The 25069-nt window shown below is 48.3% G+C and overlaps 1 protein-coding gene across 2 annotated transcripts in view; it reads left to right on the forward strand.

Annotated features, from left to right (window-relative positions):
* The window catches only part of OPCML (opioid binding protein/cell adhesion molecule like), a gene marked incomplete at both ends in the record, with an annotated part of 1087629 nt that overhangs the window by 1048845 nt on the left and 13715 nt on the right, over positions 1-25069 (forward strand). For both annotated transcript variants that reach the window (XM_081240616.1, XM_081240617.1), the window contains 2 exons: positions 24190-24327; positions 24710-24830. In XM_081240616.1, coding sequence (XP_081096742.1) covers positions 24190-24327; positions 24710-24830 — 259 coding nt within the window. The remainder of the gene's footprint in view (positions 1-24189; positions 24328-24709; positions 24831-25069) is intronic.

Below are 25069 nucleotides of genomic sequence, written 5' to 3' on the forward strand. Positions count from 1 at the left end.
TTTATCCATCATCGGAAATGAGCTAGTCCACACAAGTAGACATCTAAATAAAGCCCCAAAGCAATTTTTAAATTTCATAAACTGCTATGGAAATATTTCCAAGGAATTCTGTTAAAGAGAAATCTTTCATTTCCTTGGATTCTTAAATATAGTAGAGCTGATATTTTTTTAATCTTGTTTTAATGACTCAGGGTCATCATCATGAACAATGTTTATTGAGCAGGGTTGAGTTTCTCGGCAATACTCTTCAGAGCTATTGAAGCCTATGGCTATTTACTCCCCCAGGTGCTATGCTTTTGAGTTCATGTGTCCACCTTTTATAGTATTTCCTTATTCTTCCTTGCTGTCAGGTCACCAGTCATCAATTTTTGCCACTGGAATTTCATTTATCTTTAGTCAACATATATCTTCCTCCTGCAGACCCTGTGCTGTCTACTGCATCACGTCTAAGTGTCTATTATAGCAATCGTTCCCAAAGTGTGATTCATTGACCCTGTGATCCATTGATTCCCCAAGACCCTTTCAGGGGGGTTGTAAGGACAAAACTATCCTCATAGTATTACTAAGACATGATTTGCTTTTTCCTGTATATGGGTGCTTGTCCTAATTGTACCAAGGCCATGGTGGGTATACATGCTGGATCTTAGTGCTAATCAGTTAAGCATCATCCAGGTCTGCTCGTCTTCATTGTATCCCTCACCACTACACACTCGCAGTCAAAAAAAAATAAAACTAAAAGAATAAAAAGCCAGTTTAATATAAGAATTCTTGTTGGGGCAGCAAGATTTAATTCTATTACATCTCAACACTGAATACCTGCCTTTTCAGTACTCTGTGAAATGAAATAGAAGTACACCTAAAGCACAAAGTACAGTGCTTTCTCAAGGAAAACAATCACTTGTTAGACAGTTGGAGTTGCAAGCTAAAGTAGCCCCTTCTTTTTGTAGAACACAACATTTTTACTTGAAAAGAACAAGTGACAAGCACCCTGTGGTCATCCAGACTTGGTTATCCGACAGACATTTCCTTGAAAATGAATAACGTGAGCCTGTTACTGAGGAAACAACTGATAGTGCTTGTTACCAAAAATGGAGTTTGAATTTTCCCAAATTTGGGAAACTTGTATTCACTTCATGACCTTAGTGGGTTCCCAATGCCTGAAGACTTTTCTGATGAGATTGACAGTGATATTAACAGCTGTGTGTTTTTAAAATTATATAATGAAGTATGTTAGAATTTAGAAGATCTACACAAATCAGTGAAGGAAGATTTTCTAAATAATAAATAAACAATGTTTCAAAATGATGCATGGATGAAAAAGCCATTCAGAGGTAAAGATAGGACAGTGGACTATAAAGTAACAGAATACGGAATGTTCCCTGATGCTTGTGGTTTCAGATTCCACATTGAAATTAAGCTTTAAGAAAGTACCACTTGTTGGGACTTCCCTGGTGGTCCAGTGGTAAAGAATCCACCTTACAATGCAGGGGACATGGGTTCAGTCCCTGGTGAGGGAACTAAGATTCCCACATGCTGCGGGGCAACTAAGCCCTCATGCCACTACTGAGCTCACGTGCCTCAACTAGAGAGAAGCCCACGCGCCACAACGAAAGATCCTGCATGCCTCAGTGAAGATCCCACGTGCCACAACTAAGACCCAATGCAGCCAAAAATAAATAAAATCAATCAATCAATAATAAAATAAATCTTCAAAAAAAAGTACCACTGGTTAAATTTTGGTGTATATCAAAGAAAAATATTTGCAACTATCTGAAAAGGCTACTAAAATACTTCGTTTTGTGACTGTATCTCTGTGTGGAGCTGCATTTTCTTCACATACTTCAACCACAACAAACAATTAGCACAGATTCAATGCAGAAGCAGATACAGGAGGGAATCTAACTGTGTCTGTTAAGGGAAACATTAAAGATAGTTGCCAAAATGTAAAAACTCTTGTCATTAACATCTCTTTTGGAAAATATCTGTTTTCCATAGAAATGTTACTTACGTTCAAGTGTAATGAGTTTATTATTGTTATTTAAATAAATAATTAAGTAAAAATGTTTTTCAGTTTAATTTCTAGTATGATAAATATTGATAAGTGTAACACAATAAAGCAAGTTCTTCGTGGTCCTCAGTAAATTTTTAGGTATCAATGAGTCCTGAGACCCAAAAGCTTGTATATTGTGGTGATGAATTAGCTCTTACTCCTTATATAGCTTTGCCCCCTCAGAACCTCACAACGACCATGCAAGGTAAGCTGATAAGGAATTACCATCATCACTTGCTGCAGGGGACACTGAGGCATAATTAATTATGGCAAGTCTAGAGTAGAATCCACATCTTCTAGCCCCTGGTCAGGGTGTGTCATGCTCTAATTAGCCCGAGAACCGGGTATAACCAGATTCACGCCACTTATGTGTGATACTAGTGTAAGTCAGGCCACAGTGGCCTCCAGAGGTGGTCTTGGGCTGTGCCTGCCCCTTGTTGCTTAGACGGTACGTTACCCGTCTCTTTCCTGCTCCCTCTCATCTGTCTTTCCCCGACCCGCACATCCTTCTCTCTCATTTCCTCATTCCTTTCAGGTCTCTGCTTAATGGCTGCCATACCAAAGAGGCTTCTCTGCCCACCCAGGACAGAACAGCCCACTCCGATAGCCCCACCCTCCTCAGCCCATTTTGCTTATTTTCCCTGCACCGCTGGCCCACTGGCGTGTTGACTGGCTCTCCTCACTGGAAGCTCTTAAGTGTCTGTTCGGTTCCCTGTGTGTTCCAAGCATAGAACTGCCTGGCCCAAAGGAGGGGGTCGAATAAACAACAGGGTCCTACTGTCTAGCACAGGAAACTATATTCAATATCTTGTAATAAGCTATAATGGAAAAGAATTCAAAAAAGAATATATATATATATATATATATATATATATATATATATATATATATATATATATATATACTTGAATCACTTTGCTGTACACCAGAAATTAATCCATTCTAAATCAACTATACTTCAGTTAAAAAAAAAAGGAGGTGGTCGATATTTGTTGAGTAAAAGAATGCATGCCCTGAGATGTTTGGGATGTTTTTTGGAATCAGTGGTCTGGCCAGATAAGTCCCCTCCAAGAGAGGTTCTGGGTACCACTGTATTGTCTGTGGTACAGGCATCACCACAGACCTCCTCCGAGCAACAGTAGCAGTAATTTCCCTTCCTCCTTAGGAGGACTAAATTGTGAGGTAAGAGCTGCACTTCTTTCTGGTCAAGAAACGTTCTGAGCCTCAGTTTCTTGAACAATTGCAACAGTGTCTTAGGTTGCCCTCCCCTAGTAAGTCATCTCTGTGACTGAGGTTTAATTTTTGGGGGTAGATCTCTTGGAAATAATGCTGTAAGGGTGTGAGGAGGTGGGTCAGGGGGCTGGAGAAGTTGAGCTGAACAGTTGCTGTAACGTAAGCCCGGCTCATCCTACAAGGAGCTCTGGTGCTGAGAAGGCCTTTGCAGCTGTCCTTGGTGGAGACAAGGGGCCCAACCAGTCACTGAGCAAGTGCTGCCCTGGGATGGGACCTAACATTGCTCAGGGGCAGCCTATCACCCAGATTCCAAGGGGGGACTCAGCACACAACATTCAGACAGCTTGGCAAATGAGTGTTTCAGTGGGGAAGAGGGAATCAGTGGGCACGCATGGCCTTCACCATAGAACAGGAAACAAGAAAATTCATGGCAAGTGTGTGTCGCACTGTAACTACCTGATACGTTTTAGTTGCTATTATTATTATCATCATCATTATTAGTGTTGTTGTTTTGGCATTTCTTTATAGCCCTCATTGCTATCTGATGTTATGTGTGTTGTTTATTGGTTATTTCTTTATGATCTGTCCCTCCACTAGAAGACAGGGCTTTTATCATTCAGTGCAATGTTATCAGTCATTAATCAGTCCCTGGAACATAGCAGGCACTCAGTAAAATAGCTATTGATGGAATGGATCATTTCCTGTTTAATTCCATTTGAGGGAGGGTGTGTGTGTGTGCGTAGCCGTACTCAACGGCTGTGCTGTAAGCTTCCTAAGATCAGGGTATGTGTCTTACATCTCTTGGTATTTTCCTTGCTGCCTTTTGGAAGTGACCATTCCTTTGGAAGGTATTCAAGGCTGTTCCCACCCGGCCCACCCACGTCTCAGCCTCACCTCTGCTCCTGTGCTTTGTGGAGCATTCTGACGCCCTCCTGTTTCTGCACCCCAAACAGGGCAGCCCTCTGCCTGGACTGCCCATCCTGAACTTCCTGGCTGTGCTGATTCCTCCTGTCCAGTCTCAGCTTCTCCTGGTTCTGTGCACTCTGCCTGGTTCCGTCCACCCCTGTTTCCCCCTTTAAGGCACTTACATTACTCTTCCTTGTAATTGTCCTTATGACCCCAAGACTCCCACTAGGATTGTCTTATGCATCTGTATTCCTACTGCCTGACACAGGCATCGGTGGACTAACAATCTTGCACAATACACTTTCTTATAACCAGGGAATTGTAAAAAGAGTATTAGAAAAGGTATTGTTTAAACGGTTAAGTAATTTTCAGCGGCCTGTGTTGAACAGTACAACAATAATAGCACGCGTTTATTCAATAACTTTCCCCTGACAAGTTCAAAGCACTGTGCATGTTCGGTATTGTCCTGTCCTTCACCCTTGATGACTTGGGTGAATCACGTTGCTTCTTGATGGATGTAATTTGGGCCTCCACCCTCACCACCGTCTGCATGAAACCTGGGTAGAATCATTTATCATTTGTTGAATAAATGGGTGAATGATGTGGTTATGGGCTAATGGGAAAACCTGCAGTCCTCTCTGCTCTTTTCTTTTGCTACTGACAACAGTGCAGTTGGGAATGAACCAGAGGCGACATGAGGATGTTCAACCAGATATACAGAATTTTCTTCCAATTAAAATCCACAGACGCTAAAATAATCGACTAAAAATAAAATTTAAAAAGATTCCAGCCTAGGGTGACCTCTCCTGCTTTAAAATTTCTTTAGCAATGATTAGAATTCATAGCTATTTAATTCACACAGCCTTGGACATCTTTTCTTTTGATTGACTTGCTGCTTAAAATTGGTCATTGTTAATTAATATTGTATATTTTTTACATATTGTTTCCCCACTGCACTGTGTTCTCCTTCACAGTGGGAACCTGTTTATCCCTAGCTGCAATTCATAAAACGCCTATGAGTTCCTGGGACCCTCTACTCATGCCTCTGTGAGGGTTAAGGAATGGAGGGAGGGAACAGCAGAGGGAAAGGCTGGGAGCACGACCCCTGGACTCCATCCTGGGCTCCTATACATGCTCCCACCCCCACCCCAGGAAAGCAGCCCAAGTTTTATAACTTAGTGAATTTTCAGTGTAGAATTTCATTGGCAGAGAGGGTTCCACTACTTGAGAAAAAGTTTGATAGACACTAACTACTAAGGTACATGATCTGTGACATCATCTGATGTCTATTCTTTCTTCAGTAAAATACGAGCTCCATGTGAGACAGGGGTTATAGTGAGTATTGTAGGTAATATTTCATATGTAGGAGGAATGAATGAATTAATTTGAGAAAGAAGGAGTTATACAGAGATGGTCTTGATGGATATCTGATTGGCTTAAGGTGTTTAAACAGAGAGAACTTCTGAGTTTGGGATGATTTAAATGTAGGGTTACCGTATACCGTATTACCTGCATGGAGACCCTTTTAAAAATGAAAGGTGTGACACTGACTATTAGGTCAACAGTTGTAGTCAATGACTTCCTCTGGCAGAGCAGGACGTATATTCACTTACTGAGTGACAGACATCTCAACAGGATGTTGCCTGAGGGAAAATTTGAAGATTTAACCTCTGGCAAAGAGGATTTCAGGTCCATTAGGAGAGATCCTTACTCGCAGGAAACCATCCAGCCCTGGTCTTATTGCAGGGTACTTTACTCGCTTCTCCCAATATTTGGGTGACTAAAGATTGGGGCCATAACCAGAAGGGGTAAATGTTCCTTTGGGGCTGGAATGAAATATGCTATCAACAGTGCCAGTTCAGGCTCTCTGACACCGTGTGATGCAGAGATGAATTTGCTTTTCCGCTGGTGGACGCTTCTTCTGCTAACTGCCCCTCCCAAGCCCTTGCTTGAGTTCTATCCACGAGAGGAGAGTGACATCAGTTATTCGAAGGGCACGACCAAAGGTGGGAACACAGGTGGGGAACGACCATCACTAGTTGGGGACTCTCCCCTGGGAACAAGGCGGCTCTGAGTTAGAGGACCCCCAGCTGTTCACTGGACCCTCCAGCTTTATTTTTCTGCATTTCCAAGGCACCACCTGATGAGTTTGATCGTTTGCAGCATAAAGGGATGTTGTGGTCCTGGGAATTTAAAATAAAGTAGAGGGACTTCCCTGGTGGTGCAGTGGTTAAGAATCCGCCTGCCAATGCAGGAGACACGGGTTTGGCCCTTGGTCCGGGAAGATCCCACATGCCGTGGAGCAACTAACCCCGTGTACCACAACTACTGAGCCTGTGCTCTAGAGCCTGTGAGCCCTCGTGCCACAACTACTGAAGCCCACGTGCCTAGAGCCCGTGCTCCACAGCAAGAGAAGCCACAGCAATGAGAAGCCTGTGCACCGCAACGAAGAGTAGCCCCTGCTCGCCACAACTAGAGAAAGCCCGTGTGCAGCAACGAAGACTCAATGCAGCCAAAAAAAAAAAGAAAAAATGTAGAAATGAAATGAGGAAACCGAGTGAAACTCCTTTTCAGAGGTGGTATCAGGAGCATAGGATTAGATCAGGGCGTTTAAGAATGTCCCTGTTATGTTTTAGGAGAAGGGTTTGACCTGTAATATATCCAAGTTTATGTGATACATTCTATTATAATGGTGTTACACTCCGTTCGTAAAATTACAAGTGTCTCCCAGGAAAAGGGTGAATCAGCCATTATACCAGCACTGCCCCGACATGTTTATTCGGTCCGGGTCAGGGCATGATTATTATGCCCTACCGGGAAAAAAAACTAAATTAATATTTTAGACTGAAAATCACATCGTTTGTAGGTGGTGTGCACACCGGTGGTGTGCAGATATTACATGGCCCTGCAGTCGTGAAGCAGTTTATGTGCTGGTGCGGGTTTTCCACAGGTGAGTCCATCCTGCTTCCCATAGAGCCGCTTGATTGGGTGTGAAAGCAGCCCCCCTCACCTCTCTGCACCAGGCCCATAGAATTGGTTACCCAGAAATACGGACCCCCTTCCATCCCAGGGGCAGGGCTGCTCCCGCCACACCCCTCAGAAGCCCTGGGCGCTAGTGCCCTGCTCTCTGAGCTCTGTCCTCAGCCCTGAGCCCCTCGAGGGGCCTCAGTGTGAGCAGCCCCTGCAGAGGCAGTGGAGCATCCCCACCGTGGAGGGACCGCCCGGCGGCTCCTGATGGGATGTCAGCCCGCTGAAGCCCGGCCTCAGGAAGGTGGCCCCCAGCTCACTGCATGCTGGTCCTCACCCTCCTGAATCAGATGCTCGCGATCAGACTTCTCAGACGAGTCCTGTTGCTGGCCTCCCCAAAGACTCGTGAGCAAATGCTGAGCTCCTCAGCCCTTATTCCCCATGAGGAAGTTACAGCCTGGAGGAAGCTGGGTCTGGTAATAAAAGCACAAGTGAAAAGTGGCTCTTTAGTCGTGTGGAGTCTAAAACCAGAGACCATGCAAATGAGACCCGGGTGACACAGTGTGCTTAGGAGGGGGCAAGCCGATAGATGTCCACTGAGTGGTCTCCTGGCCATCCCTGCATCTTAACTGCCCCCCCACTCCTCCCCCCAAAATGCCCCACACTAGGCTCCTATCATGTGCTTTGCACACAGTGAGAATCTTTTCTTACCAATCACGTCAGTGAGAAGTGTGATGGGAAAACAAAACATGAAAATACCTGTTGCCTTATGACTCCGAGTCCCCCGAGGGGATTTAAGTGGGCAGAGTTTTCCCCTGGAGCCAGAATTCACTAACCGAGAGCCACCAGTAAACTTCCTTAGAGAAGCTGTGGTAAAATAACTCACAATACAGAATCCTCCCGCCTCCCCACCTCACCCTGCTGTTCCCCCTATGTGCTGTTCCAGGTCTGCCTGTTGAAGTGGGAGCATCTCAAGGCCTGTGTCCAGCACCGCTTGAGCTACAAGCCCAGCGGCATCTCCTTGCACCATTGCCCCCAGCTAAACAGTATCCAACCTCTCCTTTCCACCGGATGCGTGGTGTAGATGGCATGCATTTATTGCGTTATTTCTGGCTGGGTTTATATTTAGGTGTGAGTAAATCAGTCTTCTCCCCAGCTCTGGACAGTGAGACGAGGGAGAACTAGGCCTGGGTCTCATTCGTGAATTCATCTCTTTCACTTGCATGTTATCCAGCAGCTCCCTGTGAGCCCGTATCACTCGCCAGGACTTGCACAGGGAGGCCGCTGTGGACGTGGTGGACGGTCCTTGTCTTCACCGAGCTCCCTCTGAGTGGGACATGCCGGCGACAGAACAGGCATTTACGTTCTGAGGCAGAGTTCTCAAATTGGCACGTTGACATCTTGGGATTCTTTGTTGTAGGAGGCTGTCCTGTGCATAGTAGGACCTTTAGCCTCATCCTGACCTTTACTTCCTAGGTGTCAGTAGCACCTCCTCCCCAAACCCTAGTTTTGGCAACAGAAGTGTCCTCAGAGGTTGCTAAGTGTCCCCTTTGGGGTAAAATCACCAGGTTGGGAATCACTCCACTAAAGTGATCAATGTAACGATCAAAACAGGCTCTATTGGAGCCTAGGGCAGGGGCATCTCAGACTTTAGGGTCAAGCCCTCAGGGCCCCCCACCCCCAGGAAACAGATGATTCAAACTGTTAACTTAGAACAATTGTAGGCAGCTTAATAAGGGGGTTATTACGAGGTGTGGAGAGGGTGTGGGGAGGCCCACGGGTAGCACTCTACCCAAGGCTGAAACAGCCAGCAGGTGAGGGACACAGTTACCAGCGCACTTTACCCAGGTGACCCAGGCGTGAGAGGTGACCTGCTGGGAACACACACCTGAGCTCCTTTCCTCCCTCTGACCCCTCGCTGGGCTCCGCCTTGGCCACCCCAAGTAGACCAGTTCATGTAGGTCAGATACCCCAAGAAAGCAGGACAAAGACGGGGCAGTGCGTCTGGAAGCTTGAAGAGGAAACATCTAGCATAACAGGCTTCCCTAAATGTGGAAAATCTAAGTTGAGCCCCAGAGGATAAATCAGTTACTCAGGGGAAAGAGGAGTGGAGACAGCATGTGAATAACCCATGTGATTTCTGTTCCATGAAACTCAGTTACAAGAATCGTTGTTACACGTACAGTTCATTTGTCGAGGCTTCACCAGCCTGGCTGGTGAGAAATTCAGTGGAAGTCGTGTTTTGGGGGCTGTCTTTTCTCTCTAGAGGATCCAGAAGGCTGAGAAAACAATCTCTGGATTTCAGTCCTCAGTGGTGGGAACAATTCAATCCCCTGCATGAAGGAACAAAGGGCGGGAAGGGGGCAAGTGCATCTCCGCTTCTGGATCCAGCTTGGTTGTCACCTGTCTGACGTGCTGTCACTTACTGGCTTTGGGGTGGGAAATGCGCAGGTAGCCACCCTCCGCAACAGGCTGGTGGAAAATGCCTCCACACACCCCACCCCCAGATTGGCCCACTTCCCCCTCCGCAGTCTGACAGTTTGTTTTCCTGTTTCTTTTAAACAAAAGCCTGCATGGTAATCATCTTCTGGGTGCCTAGCAACTGCTTTAGACCCCAGGACACAAAAGTCATTAACAATCCTGAGGTGAGCTCAGAATCCAGGACTCACAGAGCCTGGCTTCAGGGGAGGAGGGGGAGAAGACAACCGCACTCCTTCTGGTTTCCTACAGCTTGGAGAATAAAGCACACCCTGATTTCTCAGCAGAACAGCCTGTCATGTTACAAAGCAGGGACCGAACCTATGGCCATTCAGGCGGATTGAAGCCTGCTCTGTATGGCATAGAAATCCCGTGGGGCTGGAGTTTTAACAGGTGGATGGTAGAGGAAGATAGAAAACAAAGGGCCCGAGAACCTGCTCAGGCACCAAATCGACAGAACTTTCTACTGAGACCCATGCTGTCGCCCCAGCACATCAGAGGAGCACACAGAGCAGTCTGTGCCTTGTTATCCTGTGCAAATCTACTTGCGGTTCTGATGAGAAAGTCAGTCAATACTTTCCACCAAGACTGAAAGCCCCCATTCATGTAGAGATGTAAGTGGAGGGCCCAGCAAAGCCAGTAGACAGAGGTGTGCCCCAAAGCTGGGGCACCCTCATAGCTAGGAGTCATCACAGCCCTCCGGCAGCAGCAACTAGCCAGCCGGTAAAGGATGCAGTGTTGACTTACTGTCGCCTGTTCACATGTTGAGTCTCTGGAGTGAAAACCCCAGAGCCAAGTGCTTTCTTCAGCAGGGCAGGGGCACTGGTAGGACAGGTGCTGACCATGGATCTTCTCCAGGGCCCTGCGCCTGGTCTCAGGAGTTAACCTGGATGCCTCTTCCTGGCTCCCTGTGTCTTACTTCCCCACCATCTCATCAGCGTCCTTGCTAATTTGACAAAGTTATACCTGATTAATAACTCCTATGATAGAAGAGCCCCTGGATGAGTGTAGCCCAATTTACAATCTGCAGGTGATGGAAAAATTATGTTCAGTTCAGTAATAATTGATGGAAATGATTTCTCCTCTTCTGCAGCTGATTGGCTTTGTAATTGTGATTTAATAATGGAAATATCACTTGTTTTCTTCTCAAGATGAATTGGCTTCTGATTTGCTAAGCTCAAGCCTCTTTGGGCTTGTTTATATCTTTGTCTTTCCTCATGAGACTGAAGGTGAGGTGTATTTCTTATTTTGCTATATTTTTCTTTGCACACATGCACACACAGGGCTTGAATCAGTGGTTGAAAGAGACATTATTGGTGGTGGGATGAATTGGGAGATTGGGATTGACATATACACACTAATATGTATAAAAGAGAGAACTAATAAGAACCTGCTGTATAAAAAAAATAAAGAAAGAAGAAACATTAATTTTTCAACCAGCTATTGATTATCAAGTATTAGAGCTAACACTTTTTTAGAAATAATCTAATCTAATCCCTAATTTTTACCGGTGATAAAACAGGAAGCCCAAGGTGGTTAAGTAAGTAACTTACACAGAGTTAGAGATTGCTTTTGGACCCAGTAGAGTGCTATTTCCTAAGTAATGATGAAGTTTGAAAAGGATGGCTGTGGTACTGTGATTTATAACAACAATTATTTATTTGGCCTTTGTCTAGTTCCTAGCACAGAGCTCCTCAAGCCCTTGGAATCTCCTTTGATGAGAGGAAAGGTGTCTTTTGTGATGTGCATGAGGTGATTTTTGGATGACACTAAATGTGGAGGCTGCTTGCCAGGGGAGCCAGTCCTGTGATTAGAGGGTTGGAACGTTCAGTCTTCGCCCCCAACCCCCATCACTGGCTGGAAGGGGCCAAGGGCTGGAGATTGAGTTAGGTCACCAGCGGCCAATGTTTCAACCATGCCTACATAATGGAGCCTCCATAAAAAGCAAACAAACAAACAAAAAAAGAGGTTCGGGGAGCTTCCAGGTTGGGCCTTTAGGGGCTTGGGAGCCCTTGCCTGAGCCTTCAGGTCCCAAGCCTTCCAGATCCAGAGGCAGCCCCAGGTTTCATGGGTAGAAAGAGGATCCATGCCTTCACACTTCACTACCCAGAATCGTCAGGCTGTCCAGAGACTGACGTTAAGAGCACAGCAACCCTACTTAGAAAGACCGCCATGAATAAAGTCAGGAACAGCACAGTGACCTAGGACCTACGACGCCAGTTTCCCTTGCAGATAAGGGACTGGAGGCTGCGTGAAGCGAAGTGGGTTCACTGAGCTCGGGGCTAGTTAGTAGCAGAGGCAAGACCAGAACCTCAGCCTCTGGCTTCCCCGAGGCCTGTATTCATCAGGTTCTGCAGAGAAACAGAACTGATTAAATATAGAAACAGATAAGACCAGATTGATGGTAGGATCTGGCTTGTGTAGTTAGAAGCCGAGACGACTCATGTCTTGAGTCTATATAAGCTCGAGGAGCAGGGAAGCCGGTGATGGAGGCTGGTCTGGGATTCAGAGGTCTCGAACCAGGGCAGGGGATGGTGTAACTCCCTATTCTGGGGCCCTCGGCTGGGGAAGGTGGGAGACACTGCTGGTGTGAGTCCCAGATCCTGAGGCTGAAGGCCTGGGGACCAGGAGTGCAGCTGTCTGAGGGCAGGAGAAGATGGACAGAGAATGTGCCCTCCTCTGCCCTTTTGTTCCTTTCAGGTCCTCCAAGGCCTGGATGAGGTGCCCACACCAGTGAGGGCATCTGCCTCACTCAGTCTTCAGATTGAAATGCTAATCTCTCCAGAAACACCCTTGCAGACACACCCAGCAATAGTTACCAGTTATCCGGGCAGCCCGGAGCCATGTCAAGGTGCCACGTAAACTAACCATCATGCGGCCCCTCAGATCCCATGGCTGTGTCTGTCTGGTGTAGCCGTCGCTGGTTCTGGCTGTGCAGGTGCAGGGGAGGGGTGGGCTGTGGTCCCGAGCGCGGGGTCCTCACCGCGCCTGTTGCCCAGCATCTGTTCCCTGGCTGGGAAGTATCAGGAGGTGAGCCACGTAGCAAAGGAGGGATATTTGCTGCGAAGGCGGGGAGGACAGATAGCAGAGAGAGCGTCGCTGTCCTGCATTTGGAGTGCACTCTGCAAATGGGCCACAAATCATCTAAGGGGTTTATTAGTTATACCTGTAAGACATTATTCCAATCTGCCCATCTAGAGGAGGGAAAAAGAATAGATACTTGTCAAAATTGGTGTGAATAGGAGTCTTGGCAGGGAAAGGAAATAATTAATGTTCTCCATTAATTCGAGACATTACCCCCAGACATACACAGCCCTTCATAACTGTCAGAACCTCTCTCCTCCCCATCATGGAGCAGCCGCACCATGGTGACAGATGAGGGCCACCTTGAAGTCACACGGCGTCTCTGTCCTTGGGTCTGCGTCGTCAAGACCCCAGACCGAGCGTGGGCAGCTAGGTCAGTTCCCCAGCAAGCGTGCTCAGCTGCAGGGACCTTCTAATATTTCCTTAGGGGCCAATGGCCCTGAGCTCCTGGGGTTGGAGTTCTCTCCATCAACACCATGGTCATCAGTTTCAGGAACTAAAGAATTATTTAGGGTTCCTTGTCACAGCCCATATTGATAAGTTATGAAATTTACAAATGGCCTTAGAGGTCATCTGGTGCTATTTATTTATTTATTTATTTATTTATTTATTTATTTATTTTGCGGTACACGGGCCTCTCACCGTTGTGGCCTCTCCCGTTGTGGAGCACAGGCTCCTGATGCGCAGGCTCAGTGGCCATGGCTCACGGGCCCAGCCGCTCTGTGGCATGTGGGATCTTCCCGGACCAGGGCACGAAGCCGTGTACCCTGCATCGGCAGGCGGACTCTCAACCACTGCCCCACCAGGGAAGCCCCTGGTGATCTTTTTTATTTGATAGAAAAAAAAAAAAAAACCAAAACACCTGGGACTTGGAATGGTAAAAACAGTTCCTCAGAATCACAGCCCATTAATGGCAACACAGAGGGTAGACCCCAGGTCTTCTGATGTCTGATTCAGTGGTTTTCAGCCCTTATTCCTATGATTGGCCCAGAGTCATTGAAGGTCACGTGTAATGTGACCTCTATGGTGATGAGGCTTAAAAGGGAGGCCAAGGAGACGGATGCCTTTGGTGAGAGGTCAGATTGATAAGAGTGCAGCCTGTGGATGGCAGGTGGGAGACAGACTTGCCTAGAAATAGCTCGAGGTGCAGATACGGAGGGCCCTTGACAAGAAAATTTCCAAAGGGCCCCCGCATCACAGGAAGCACTCTTGCCCAACCCGGGCAGAGGCGTTGCCCTCTGAGCACAGGGCTCCTAACCCTCCCCTTCCAGCTCTTGCCATAGCTGAGTACCCGAGCGGCACTGCCTCCCCTGATGCTGAAGAGCCAGGCCGTGCTCTGCAACGTGGGCACTGACTCTGGCGTGGCCTGCATGCCAAGGGCTGCTTGGCTTCGTGGGCATTTTGCCTGGAAGCGAATATAAGGATTTCGCAAATATTAATGAACAGTGATAATTAGCATCACTGCCATGCAGCCGTGCCCTTGGGGACTAACATGGGGAGAGGACAAAGGAGAGAAGAAAAGAGAAGAAAGAGAACAAGCAGGAAAAGTCAGGCTGCATCAGGACCTCATCTCCAGAAATACGGCTGTGCTCTTCCTCCAAAAAGCCTGGAAATAACCACACTGAAATAACCCTGTTGGTCCAGAGTGCAAATAATAGGGCTGCTTTCGGTGCCCTGAGCCGTCCACAGCATTTCAGAAGGTGCACGTCCTGTCTCTGACCCACTGGGATTTCGGGCCCTTGAGCCCCTGCTGGGTTTCCCTGCGGGGGGCTGCAGTGCTGACCCCTCACTCGGCCTCTCACCCTGTTCTCCCAGAGAAGACACAGCTGGTGCGCCTGGAGCTCCAGGAGAGCAGAGCCTGGGGACCACTCTTGACCTTCGTCCAGGAGGATCCTACAGCCAAGGGCCACACCTTGCTTGGGACCCAATCACCGCCTCTTGCTGGATGTACAGGTGTGAGTGTGGGCACAGCCCTGGGGCCTGATGCGGGCCTTTCTGTGGGCGGGGCGAACAGGGGCCGCAGGGCTTATCATCCAGACCAGCACACTACCGAGACAGAAGGTGACTGTCGGTAATTACGCTGGGAAAACAGGTGTCAACTGGGACAGTACAGGCAAATCTAACAATACACTCACCCACCTATAAAAATAACAAAGGCGTTTTTGGCATTACTGTGCAAATACATCAATCCCCAGGGAACTGAGCCCTTGCAGGTGGTGTGGAAGGAAAGTTTTAACTCCCCCCAAAGCAAGTGAGAAGTAAAGCATTCGCTCTGATGTTGCTCTATTATTAGAAATAATTTCCAAGAGGGAGGGGGTGGGGAAGGAATGGTTGGGAGTTTGGGGTTAGCAGATGAAAACTGTTACATATAGGATGCATAAACAACAAGGTCCTGCTATATAGCACTGGGAACTATATTCGATATCCTATCATAAACTGTAATGGAAAAGAAAAAATAGAAATAATTTGAAGATTTTGGACTCCACCTGGCCCCCCACAGATTCTGACCCTGGAGGGTTTGCCATGGGCTCAAAAAGTCAGGTGGCTAAAGGGTCCTCAGGGAACTGGTGTCGGATATCCGCTAGCTGTATCGGCCCCGGGGCATTTCCATTTCTCCAAAATATGGTTTGTTTTGAGAAACGGGGTCTGGGTTACTAGTGGTGCCTGTGTAGGCTGATGCCGGCAAGGTCAGGTCAAACTGTCTGAAGACATATATAAATGAAAGAAGCACTATCTCTCTCAGCTCCTTCTCAGCTTTTTTTTTTTTTTTTTTTTTTAGTTTATTTAGAATAAAGCACAGAACTCATTTCACTATGTAGTTGTTAACACTGAAATAACCCTGTTGGTTCAGAGTGCAAATAATAGTAATAAAAGTGGAAAACATGTAACAAATAAAAACTTTTCAAATGTCCTTAACATTTTGTCAGTAACATAGCTGTGTAAGCTCTGCTTTTGAAAGTGATGGATTTTTTTTTTTCTTCAACCTCTACATTTTGGTCTGAACTATTTATGTCTGTTTATATTTAGATACTTTATAGAATATAAATGTTAGCTACGTTTTTAATCCAAGTCAGCCAACCTGTTCTCCAAATGGATTCAAGCTTCTGTCCTCAGCCATTTGTCTGCCTGTGTATGAAATCCCAGCTTTCTGCCTTCTGCATCCTCTTTCTCTCTGTATCTCTCTGTCTGTCTGTCTGTCTGTGTCCATCTCCTCTCTTCTCTCTCTGGCACACATTCTGAACTTTCATTTAAAGAGCATGGGCCGCATCCTCGCTGGTACCCTGGCTGTTTCTCTAGCACTCACTCGGGTCCCTTCCCTGTGGGTCAACAGTATCATCTAGATTCCAAAAATCTCTGATTTGTGCTGATTCTTCCTACACCTCATGAACCCATCTCAGAGACAGAATATAAGGAAAACCAAGCCAAGGGACTTCCTTGGCGGTCCAGTGGTTAAGACTTCGCCTTCCAATACAGGGGGTGCGGATTCGATCCCTGGTAGGGGAGCTAAGATCCCACATGCCTCGCAGCCAAAAAACCAAAACAGAAGCAATATTGTAACAAATTCAATAAAGACTTTAAAAATGGCCCACGTCAAAAAAAAGAAATGTTTTTTAAAAAAAAACCCAAAAAAGAAGCCAAGCACACATCTTCACTGTGCTTTGGAAAGAAGTTGCTCTAGCCTTTATGCTCTGCCTGAGGATCTGGGCATCCCTGTCCACTGTGGGCTGAGGAAGGGCAGTAGACAGTGTCCGGCCTGGTCCCGGTGTCCTTACCTTACACTGCTTCCGGGCCCCCTTTCCGGGCGCCACCTACAGGCAAGATGAATGCAGGTCTTTCACAGAGGCCGGGGAAAGTCAGCAGAAGGCCCAGCGCACTCTGAGCTGTGCAAGCTTTCTGGCTACTAGGCCGAGTGTCTTCTCTGCAGAGTCAGCCTGCTGACCCACACGGGGAACTGGCCCTTGGAAAGCGAAGGCCACAGGAGTCCTCACTGTGCTAACCGAGGCTGCCATCCTGGTTGTAGATGAGAGTCACCTGGGAAGGTTGCCGGGGGCTGATGCAGGGCCCCGCCCACGGGAGTTCAGTCACTGTGAGCACGAGCACAAGAGCCTGTCTTTCAAGTGCTCCCTGGTCATCCTGATGGGCCCTTGTGACCCTGGATACCTCCAGGCGCCCTCCCTCTCAGACCTCCCTGCAAAGAGGCTCCTCCACACTCCCTTCTCCCCCTGGCCCCACCATCGTATCCTCTGCATCTTGGCTTTGGTCCTCCTGGTAAGGAGAACCCAATATCAGAGTCTGTCTTTCTGGACAGTCCCACTGCACGAGTTACTAGAGTCCTTCCCTTCTCGTGTTATCCCCCGCTGTCCCGTCAGAACATGGGAACCATTTAGGAAACACCCCTGCCAGGGCACCCGTCTGAGCCCCAGCTCCGGGAACATTACTAACGGACTCCTTCCCCCGCTAGACGCCCAGTTAACTGGGACAGTGACTCGCTGATCCCGTTGTTAGCCAGCAGACTGTCAGCCTCAGGGGAGGCAGCCAGCAAGCCAGCCTCCCTCGGGGAAGGTCCCTGAGGCCACAGCCTGAGAAAGGTCGTCAGACCCCAACACAAAGAGCTGCTGTCCCTGCCAGCCAATGAGACACTGACCCATTGACTCCGTCTCCAAACCAGAATGGCTTTAGCACAATTCAGTTGCTCGTATTAATTAAGGGAAAATGAGACAGTGGGTTCATCACAGTTTTCATTAAGTCCAGTGTGGGGAAGGGATGGGTCTGGGAGTTGGGAGCAGGCAAGGATGGCTAGAGAGCCACTGTCCACACTCCCTGCATTAATGGCGGGGAGCCCAGAGTTGCTTCTTGCCGGTGGTGTTGTAGGGAGAGGCTGGGGGTGGGGACGGAGAGCATGCAGAGGAGACCAGCAGAGACGGGAGACTGAGCGAGGAGAGAGGGAAGGCTGGGGGGCGTTCTGGGGTCCAAACCCCCAGCCATCGCGTACTGAGTGGACAGATGCTGCGTGTTCAGCCTGAGCAGATGCACAAACAAGGAGGTCAGAGAAGTGAGGGGTGTCATTGCCTCTCCGTGTGCCTGCAGCTGAGAGCGGATGACACCACACGGGCGGCGAGTGCTGAGGTCCGCGGCTGAGGTCCTGCGAGCCCAGCTATCCCAATGCTGAACCTCATCCCGGTTCCCAGCTCAAGCATGTTCTAAGGTTTCTGTCCTTCGAAAGAAGGAGGCTCCTGTGTCAGGAGGCGTGTGATGGAGAAGGACGCCAGGGGACCCCTAGGAAGCAGGGGCGGCAGCTCCCACCTCCTCTCCCATACCGTCAGTCCTGGCCCCCTCACCATGGGAGATGGGGGACTGGGGTAACCGGTGAGGTTATCTGCTCTGACAGTTAAGCAGGGACAAGACCGTGGCCTACAAGTGAGGGCTGCACTGCTGATTCCCATCACCTTCCCCAGCCACTCCGCTTGGTTCTAAGGGGGCCTCCTAACCCCGGACTCTCCATTTCAAGGCAGCCCTGGCACTCAGGTCCAGTTTGGGGCCTGTGGTCAGTACTTACTCAGGCTGAGTCCTCCCATTGCACCAGTCCAGCTGTCTTGGGTCCACAGGGAGAAAGGCAAGACCTGGGTCAGCCTAGGATGCCAAGCCCACATTGTAGGCCACCTTGACAGCCATGAAGCTGAGGTTTTTTTGTTTGTTTGTGTTTTGCGGTACGCGGGCCTCTCACTGTTGTGGCCTCTCCCACTGCAGAGCACAGGCTCCGGACGCGCAGGCTCAGCGGCCATGGCTCACAGGCCCAGCCGCTCCGCGGCATGTGGGATCCTCCCGGACTGGGGCACGAACCCGCGTCCCCTGCATCGGCAGGCGGACTCTCAACCACTGCACCACCAGGGAAGCCCGAAGCTGAGGTTTTGATCTGCCTGTGGCTCATTTTCCGCAATTATGTTCCATGGGCCAGCATCCTGGAGAGAGAGGGACGAGGGACAGGACTTGGGCGCCCACCCCCATGTGCACTCCTGACAGCGTCTGTCTTGTCCCTCACACCTTCAGGGACAGAAGCAGAGGGAGAGGGCGGCTTCAGACACTCCCTTCCCTTTGCCTCATCTGGCTCCGGACCCCGGGGGCAGGGTTTCCAGCAAATACACAGCCTTCCAGTGAACCCACACTTTTTCCTAAGCCTCGTGCACTCCTCACAGGAGTAGGATCAGCTCTTGGATCACTCAGTTGGCTACCCTGCTTTGGCGAGTGGGCGAGAGACTGTTTACTTCCCAGGGTCAATCAGAAAGCCCAGTTGTGATCTAGCAGGTCAGCGTCATGCACGTGGTCGTTGAGGTGTTTGATTCCAAGCTTCCAAGGTCAGCATCAATAGGAATCGTTTGTAATAGCCCCTCTTGCTGGGCAGTAGGGAAACGGATTTCTGGCTTTTCCAGAAGCCCTGCCATGTGAGCCCAGTGCCCCCCGGTGCCTCCATCCCCCACTCCGCCCGCTGCCTTCCTCCCGGCCACAGGTCCCCTTCCCCCGCTTTCTTGCTCATCCGTGTTCTCCTTCCGTGGCCGTTCCTTCCCGATGCGCTCGCCTCCCTGAACCGATGCCTCTTTCCATCCATGGTCCCCCGCTCCGGCTCATGTCCTCTAGGGCGCCTGCCCCCAGGCATGTGCCATAGTGAGTCACTTCCTGACAGGTCTCATGGCAAAAGCTGTGACAGGTGCTGGCATTTAACCTCACAAAGCATCTTCCCCAGATAGAGCAGCAGCTTTCCGTGGCTGATGAGGAGGGACAGAGGGGATGGGAGCACCTCGCTGGGCTGCGGGCACCTCCCTGGCAACTTTTAATCATTTCAAAGGGAGAAGCCAGGCAGGGTTTGCCTCCAAATGAGGAAGATTTCTTGAATGATGTGAATAGTCAGGCAAAGGAATAGGCCACCCCCGGAATCATCCCTGGGGACATTCCCACGAAGGGGAAGATATTCTGTCAGGGACAATCATCCAAAAAAGTGGAAGGCTAAATTCTTCGACCCTCCTGGTACTTCCAACTCTATAATTCCAAGGAATTGGCTGAGAAAAAAGAAGGGAAAATTGGGCCAAGAGTGAAGGCTGAGAAACAGCTGGCTCAGAAGGATGAGGATGAAAAGGGAGAAAGAAGAAGTGGGTCAGGAGGAAGCGTCCAGGCTTTACTCTGGACTTCCTCTTTGAGCTCTTCATCCCTGAATGCTTAGTTTTCTTCCGTCTCTAGTAAATCTTTCTGACTCACCCACCAGACCTTACTTAAGGGGTCTAAAAGCAACTACGAATGGAAAAATAGAGCCTGGGGAGAAAAAACATAAAGCACTCCAGGTCTGGCCTCATGACATTGTGGACTATCCAAAGTCAAGGACTTTGCCTTCTACATCCTCTCCACCCCACGGCATCTAGCCCATCACCTCTCTCACTGTTAGGGGTGAGTAAAATAGCCGCCGGTCACATCGGGGACAGCCGGCCGGGCCAGGGAACCTTCTTCCCAGTGGTGGTCTGCTCCCCCGTTTCTGAGGTGGCCCAGACCCTGCTCGTGGATGCTGCTCATTCCTTGTGCTCTGTGACTGTTATGTCAGAATATGTGTCCCTGCAGAAGAGGCCGCCCTGTGCCCACAGAACTATGGGGCCGGCTCAGCCCTTCCCCAAGCCCGAGACCTGTGTCTGCGGGGTCCGAGTCCAGGGACCTCCCCCATCCCTGATAAATGGCCCCATTTGTATCCTTGCAGATCTTAATCTTCCTAATACAGTGGATTGAACTTATCTTCTTCAAATCGCTCCTCCGTGGAAAGAAAGAACCCGCATTTTTTAATATATTTCAGCCAGTGATGCAGAGCCCACTTCCTTTTGCTTCCAGTCATGTTATATTGGGCTGTCCAAATGCATAAGGCAGGGTGATATGCCTCTCGGTTACTGGCTTATTACAGGACCTCTTACCATTAAGCAAAACCGTGGGGCAGACTTGAAGCTTTCTGTTTTGTCAGAAAAAAATAGTCTTGTAGCCTATCTTTTTTTTCAAGTCCCTTTTGAATGTGTCTTCAGAGCCTTTCCCATGGCCTCCAGAGCATCCTGCCTGCACCCTGGGCATCTCGCCTGCACCCCGTCTGCCTTTCTTTCCTTCCTTGCACCAGTGCATCCTTTGTCCTCCTCCTCCCTCCTTTCCTGTCCCCCCTCATGTGGTCCCCCCTCTGCCCCCCCTCACCCCCAGTCAGCAGTCTGCCTTCCTAGCAGCTAGCAAAGAGAATTCAAACATTTGTTCCCTCCTGCCCTTTTCTCTGCGGCATGGAATCATGATTTTACATCGCAACCAGAACTGGAGAGGGCAGGGAAAGCATCCCACCTTGCAGTTTCCTAGGTCTCCAGGCCTTTAGCAACCTATATTTTTTCTGCTTTACAAATCTCACCCAGTATTCAAAGTAATTAAGAAAATAGCATCTCCGTCTCCTTCCATGGACTTGAGGTGAGGACAAGTGTCAACATCTTCCCTTTCTTAGCAAAGAAAGCTGGGTTCGAGTGGGTGCGTGTTTTGCAGTAAGATCACAAAGACCCAGTGGAAAAGTAGCTTCAGGGGTCCACATCCTCAGCGTCAATGGGCCCTGAAAAGCTCTCACCTCCAAAGAGAGGGTGTCTTTTGAGATGCCGGCTCCACGAGGATCTCAACGCAAAGGGCAGGCAGGAAACGTCACTGACCAGCTGGCCCTTTCGCAGACCCAGATGCACAAGCGAGTAAGAACGGGCTGAGAACAGCGCTTGGTGGAGAGTGTGGGCCCCAGGCCAGCAGCACGGAAATCCTGGGACACTTGGTAGAAAGGCAAAACCCTAGACCCACCCTAGACCTACCACATCAGAATCTATCTATCTATAGATATAGATATAACAACTTGGAGGGATTTATATACAAATTAAAATCCAAGAACCACTTACTTTACAAACTAACTTTACAAACTAACAACCACTAACTTGACAAAATTCATTTTCTCACTTAATGAGGTAGTATTATCGTAACGATCCCCATTTTATGTGAAACACTGTTCCTTCCTTCCTCCTTTTTTTGCTGTCACATAACAGTCCATAAAAACAGCAGTACAGATAGTGAAGATAAAGTCCCGCATTGCAGAGGGTGGCCTTATTGTCTAGCAATTCCCCCAAACTCCCCCAATTCAAAGACAGGAACTTTGAAAATTTTGAGGAAGATGCTCCAGAGCAGGTGCCTCCTGGGGTCTGGGGTGTGCCCTGCCAGCCCCACTATAGGTAGCTCATTTGTTTGGTTAAGTGCAGGGGGTTTAATTACCTGTGGCAAATACACTGTGGTACATTTTGAAAGAATGATGGAGCCTTAGTAGGAGAGAGCCATCCTTTCCATCCTGTTGTATTTATTTACTGCAAAAAAGGCATGCTGAATCTGGAAAGTCATTTTGGTCTGTCTGATTTTATTGTTGTTTAATACTTAAAACCACTTAGATTGGTCAACCAACATCATTTCAATGAGCGAGGCAATTTTTATCTTTATTAGATGCTCTGAAATAAGTGATTTCAGAATCCCCTTCAACTCTGCGATTCTTTAAGTCTAAGAGAAATAAGGAAAAAAGGGTGAGAGGATGTTGACCTCCTTCCAATGAGCTTTGAGGAATTAGATATGAACCAGCCTGGGTGATTAAATGTCTGCTGGGGTCGATGGTCATGACCAGCACCACCACCCTGAGATCCCAACAAATAGGGTCCCAGGAGGCACCTACTCTGGAGCATCTTCCTCAAAAATTTCAAAGTTCCCATCTGGTGCCTGGGACCAGCATAGGCCAGCAATGCCATTCAGGAGGGACACTCAGATCTCAGACTGGGAAGTGTGAACTTGTCCTAAACCCCACTTCCCCCTTCGCCTCTACTTCCAGCCAGTCCTCACATGGGTTCAACCAGATTCCCAAGATCCTGAAATTCTCACCTGTGGGCTTGTCCTGGGGCCTGTCAACCGGCCTAAGTTCCAGGAGGGTGCCCTGGTAAGTGGATTGCTTGGCTGGCCGACGGATGCACGATTTCCTTCAAAGAATAGCATGAGATTGGGCTCCTAGCTGACTTTGAGTGACTCGGTTTGTTTACATATTTGCCTGGAGCCCCACACCTTCTGGGGTTGGCCTTGATCACCAACATCCAGACACTGAAGGTAGAGCCGGTGGTCATGGTGACCTCGGTGGGGCTGGGTGATGGGGGCAAGCAAGGCCCCGAGAGCTGAAAAGCCAGTGTCCTGGGAAAGGGACAGGGTGGTAGGGATACCCCAATGCTTCCACATGGAGCAGAGTCAGGATGCCAAAGCAGCGTCCTCATGTCTGCCCATCAGCCCACCCCCAGGACACCCCACTTCCTGTGCCACACCCATCATGGGCCCAGACTTAGTTTGTCGAGCAACCATTGGATCAGCTATGCTTCTACAGGGTGTGAGAAAAGTTACAATGTGTTTTTATCATTCTGAAAACTAATTTTGCTTTCATGCAGGGAGCATAAAAAGGAATCAGGTATCAGGCTTAAAACAAATGCAAATGGATGTACTTTCTCCTCGACCTTTGGGTTGGCTGGGTTTTCACAGGAGCCTGGTGCTTTGACAGCCTCAGGACATTTGTGTTTTAAGACAGAAGGTCTGTCCTCTTTGCAAGCAGAGGGGTCAGATTTTGAAAGAGCGCATAATAGTGACACAAGAAATGTAAATTTTGCAGCCCCAGAGTATTTAGGATCATTAATTGCAAGCTTCACAAAAGCCTGAGCATGAAGCCTCCAGAATGTCCTACAAAGCCAGGTATTACAACCATTGAGTTCCCTCACCCCAGTTTCTGGGGATCTCAGGGTTATTTTATGTTGGCCAATGTTTATTGAGCACCTACTACATAGCAGTCAAGAAGGGCTTCCTCATTCATTCATTCTCCACTTTATCTTCTCCAGGACAGTTTGAAACCAACCAGCTGCTTTGTGTCTGTATCAAATTGTTAAATGGCCACTTATTCATTCTACAAGTAGTTAGTAGTTTGTACTCTGTGTACAAAGGCATCTCTACATTGTGAAAAATGAAGATGTCCATACTCACATACCCTAAAGTTATTCCCACATTTTAAAAATTATATTATTGATCATGACAATTCTGTTTAAAAATATCAAAGCTTACTAATGTGTCACAGTATTTCATATGTACTCTCTTAATTAATCCTCATAATAATCATGTAAGAAAAATAATAATATGCCCTTCTTATCAAATGGTCTGAAAAGTTCAAGTGACTTGGACAAAAATCCATTGATCCAAGACTCAAGCAGAGAATTTCGTCAAATACTTTGGGGCCAACATAATGTCCAGAATCTTTGACTTGAAGTTCAAACCTCCATTTTATGCCTTTTTGTATTCCTTCTCTTCTAAGCTCTGTGAGTACAGTTATGCCCCTGGTTTCACAGTTTCTTGATTGTCTCTGTCTGTTTCTTTCCTCCCAGATGGCCAGGGCTTTGTGAGTGAGGACGAATACCTGGAAATCTCTGACATCAAACGTGACCAGTCCGGGGAGTATGAATGCAGTGCCTTGAATGATGTTGCTGCCCCTGATGTGCGGAAAGTAAAAATCACTGTCAACTGTGAGTAGACCCACTGTCAGAGAGTTCCAGGGGAAAGGAGGGCATGGGGATTAAGGGGACAAAGAGGTAATGGCAATGTCATTTTCTGATAGACCCTAGTTGTTTCCAGCAGGAAAATACAGTATCAGATTGTTGTGCTTATCACCACCTCCAGGGCCATGGAGTCTTCCTGTGACTCTCAGAACTTTTAGCTAATGGGGAGACTCATGAACTCTGGGCTAGTGTGAAGGCTTGAAGAGATGTTGGGGTAAACACAGTATCTTCAAGCAAGAAGTCCTTTTCCTAAAATACATCATGGTTTAGCTGGGCAGGGGGACGTGCGCAGCAGGTGACTGATGTGCGTCTCACCTGTCTCACGGACTTGCTCTGCATCTCCCTGCAGACCCGCCCTACATCTCCAAAGCCAAGAACACAGGTGTCTCTGTTGGCCAGAAGGGCATCTTGAGCTGTGAAGCCTCTGCAGTGCCCACGGCTGAGTTCCAGTGGTTCAAGGAAGATACCAGGTACCTTGAAAGCAGAAACAGGGCATGTCTGAAGCAGAGCTGATGGATCGTTCCCCACGTGGAAGGAGGGTGATGAAGTCCGGGGGGAAGATACGGCAAAACCAAACTGATTACAGCCTCCATTATAACAGAGTCTCCTTTTAGAACCAGAAGCAAAACACAGAGGGAGCTGGGAAGTGGACAAAACTGATGGACCTTGTTTCAGAATCAGATTAGCCGTAGACACGGTGGTCTTCAAG

Source organism: Mesoplodon bidens (assembly GCF_964165515.1).
Source record: "Mesoplodon bidens genome assembly, chromosome: 7".
NCBI classification, from domain to species: Eukaryota; Metazoa; Chordata; class Mammalia; order Artiodactyla; family Ziphiidae; genus Mesoplodon; species Mesoplodon bidens.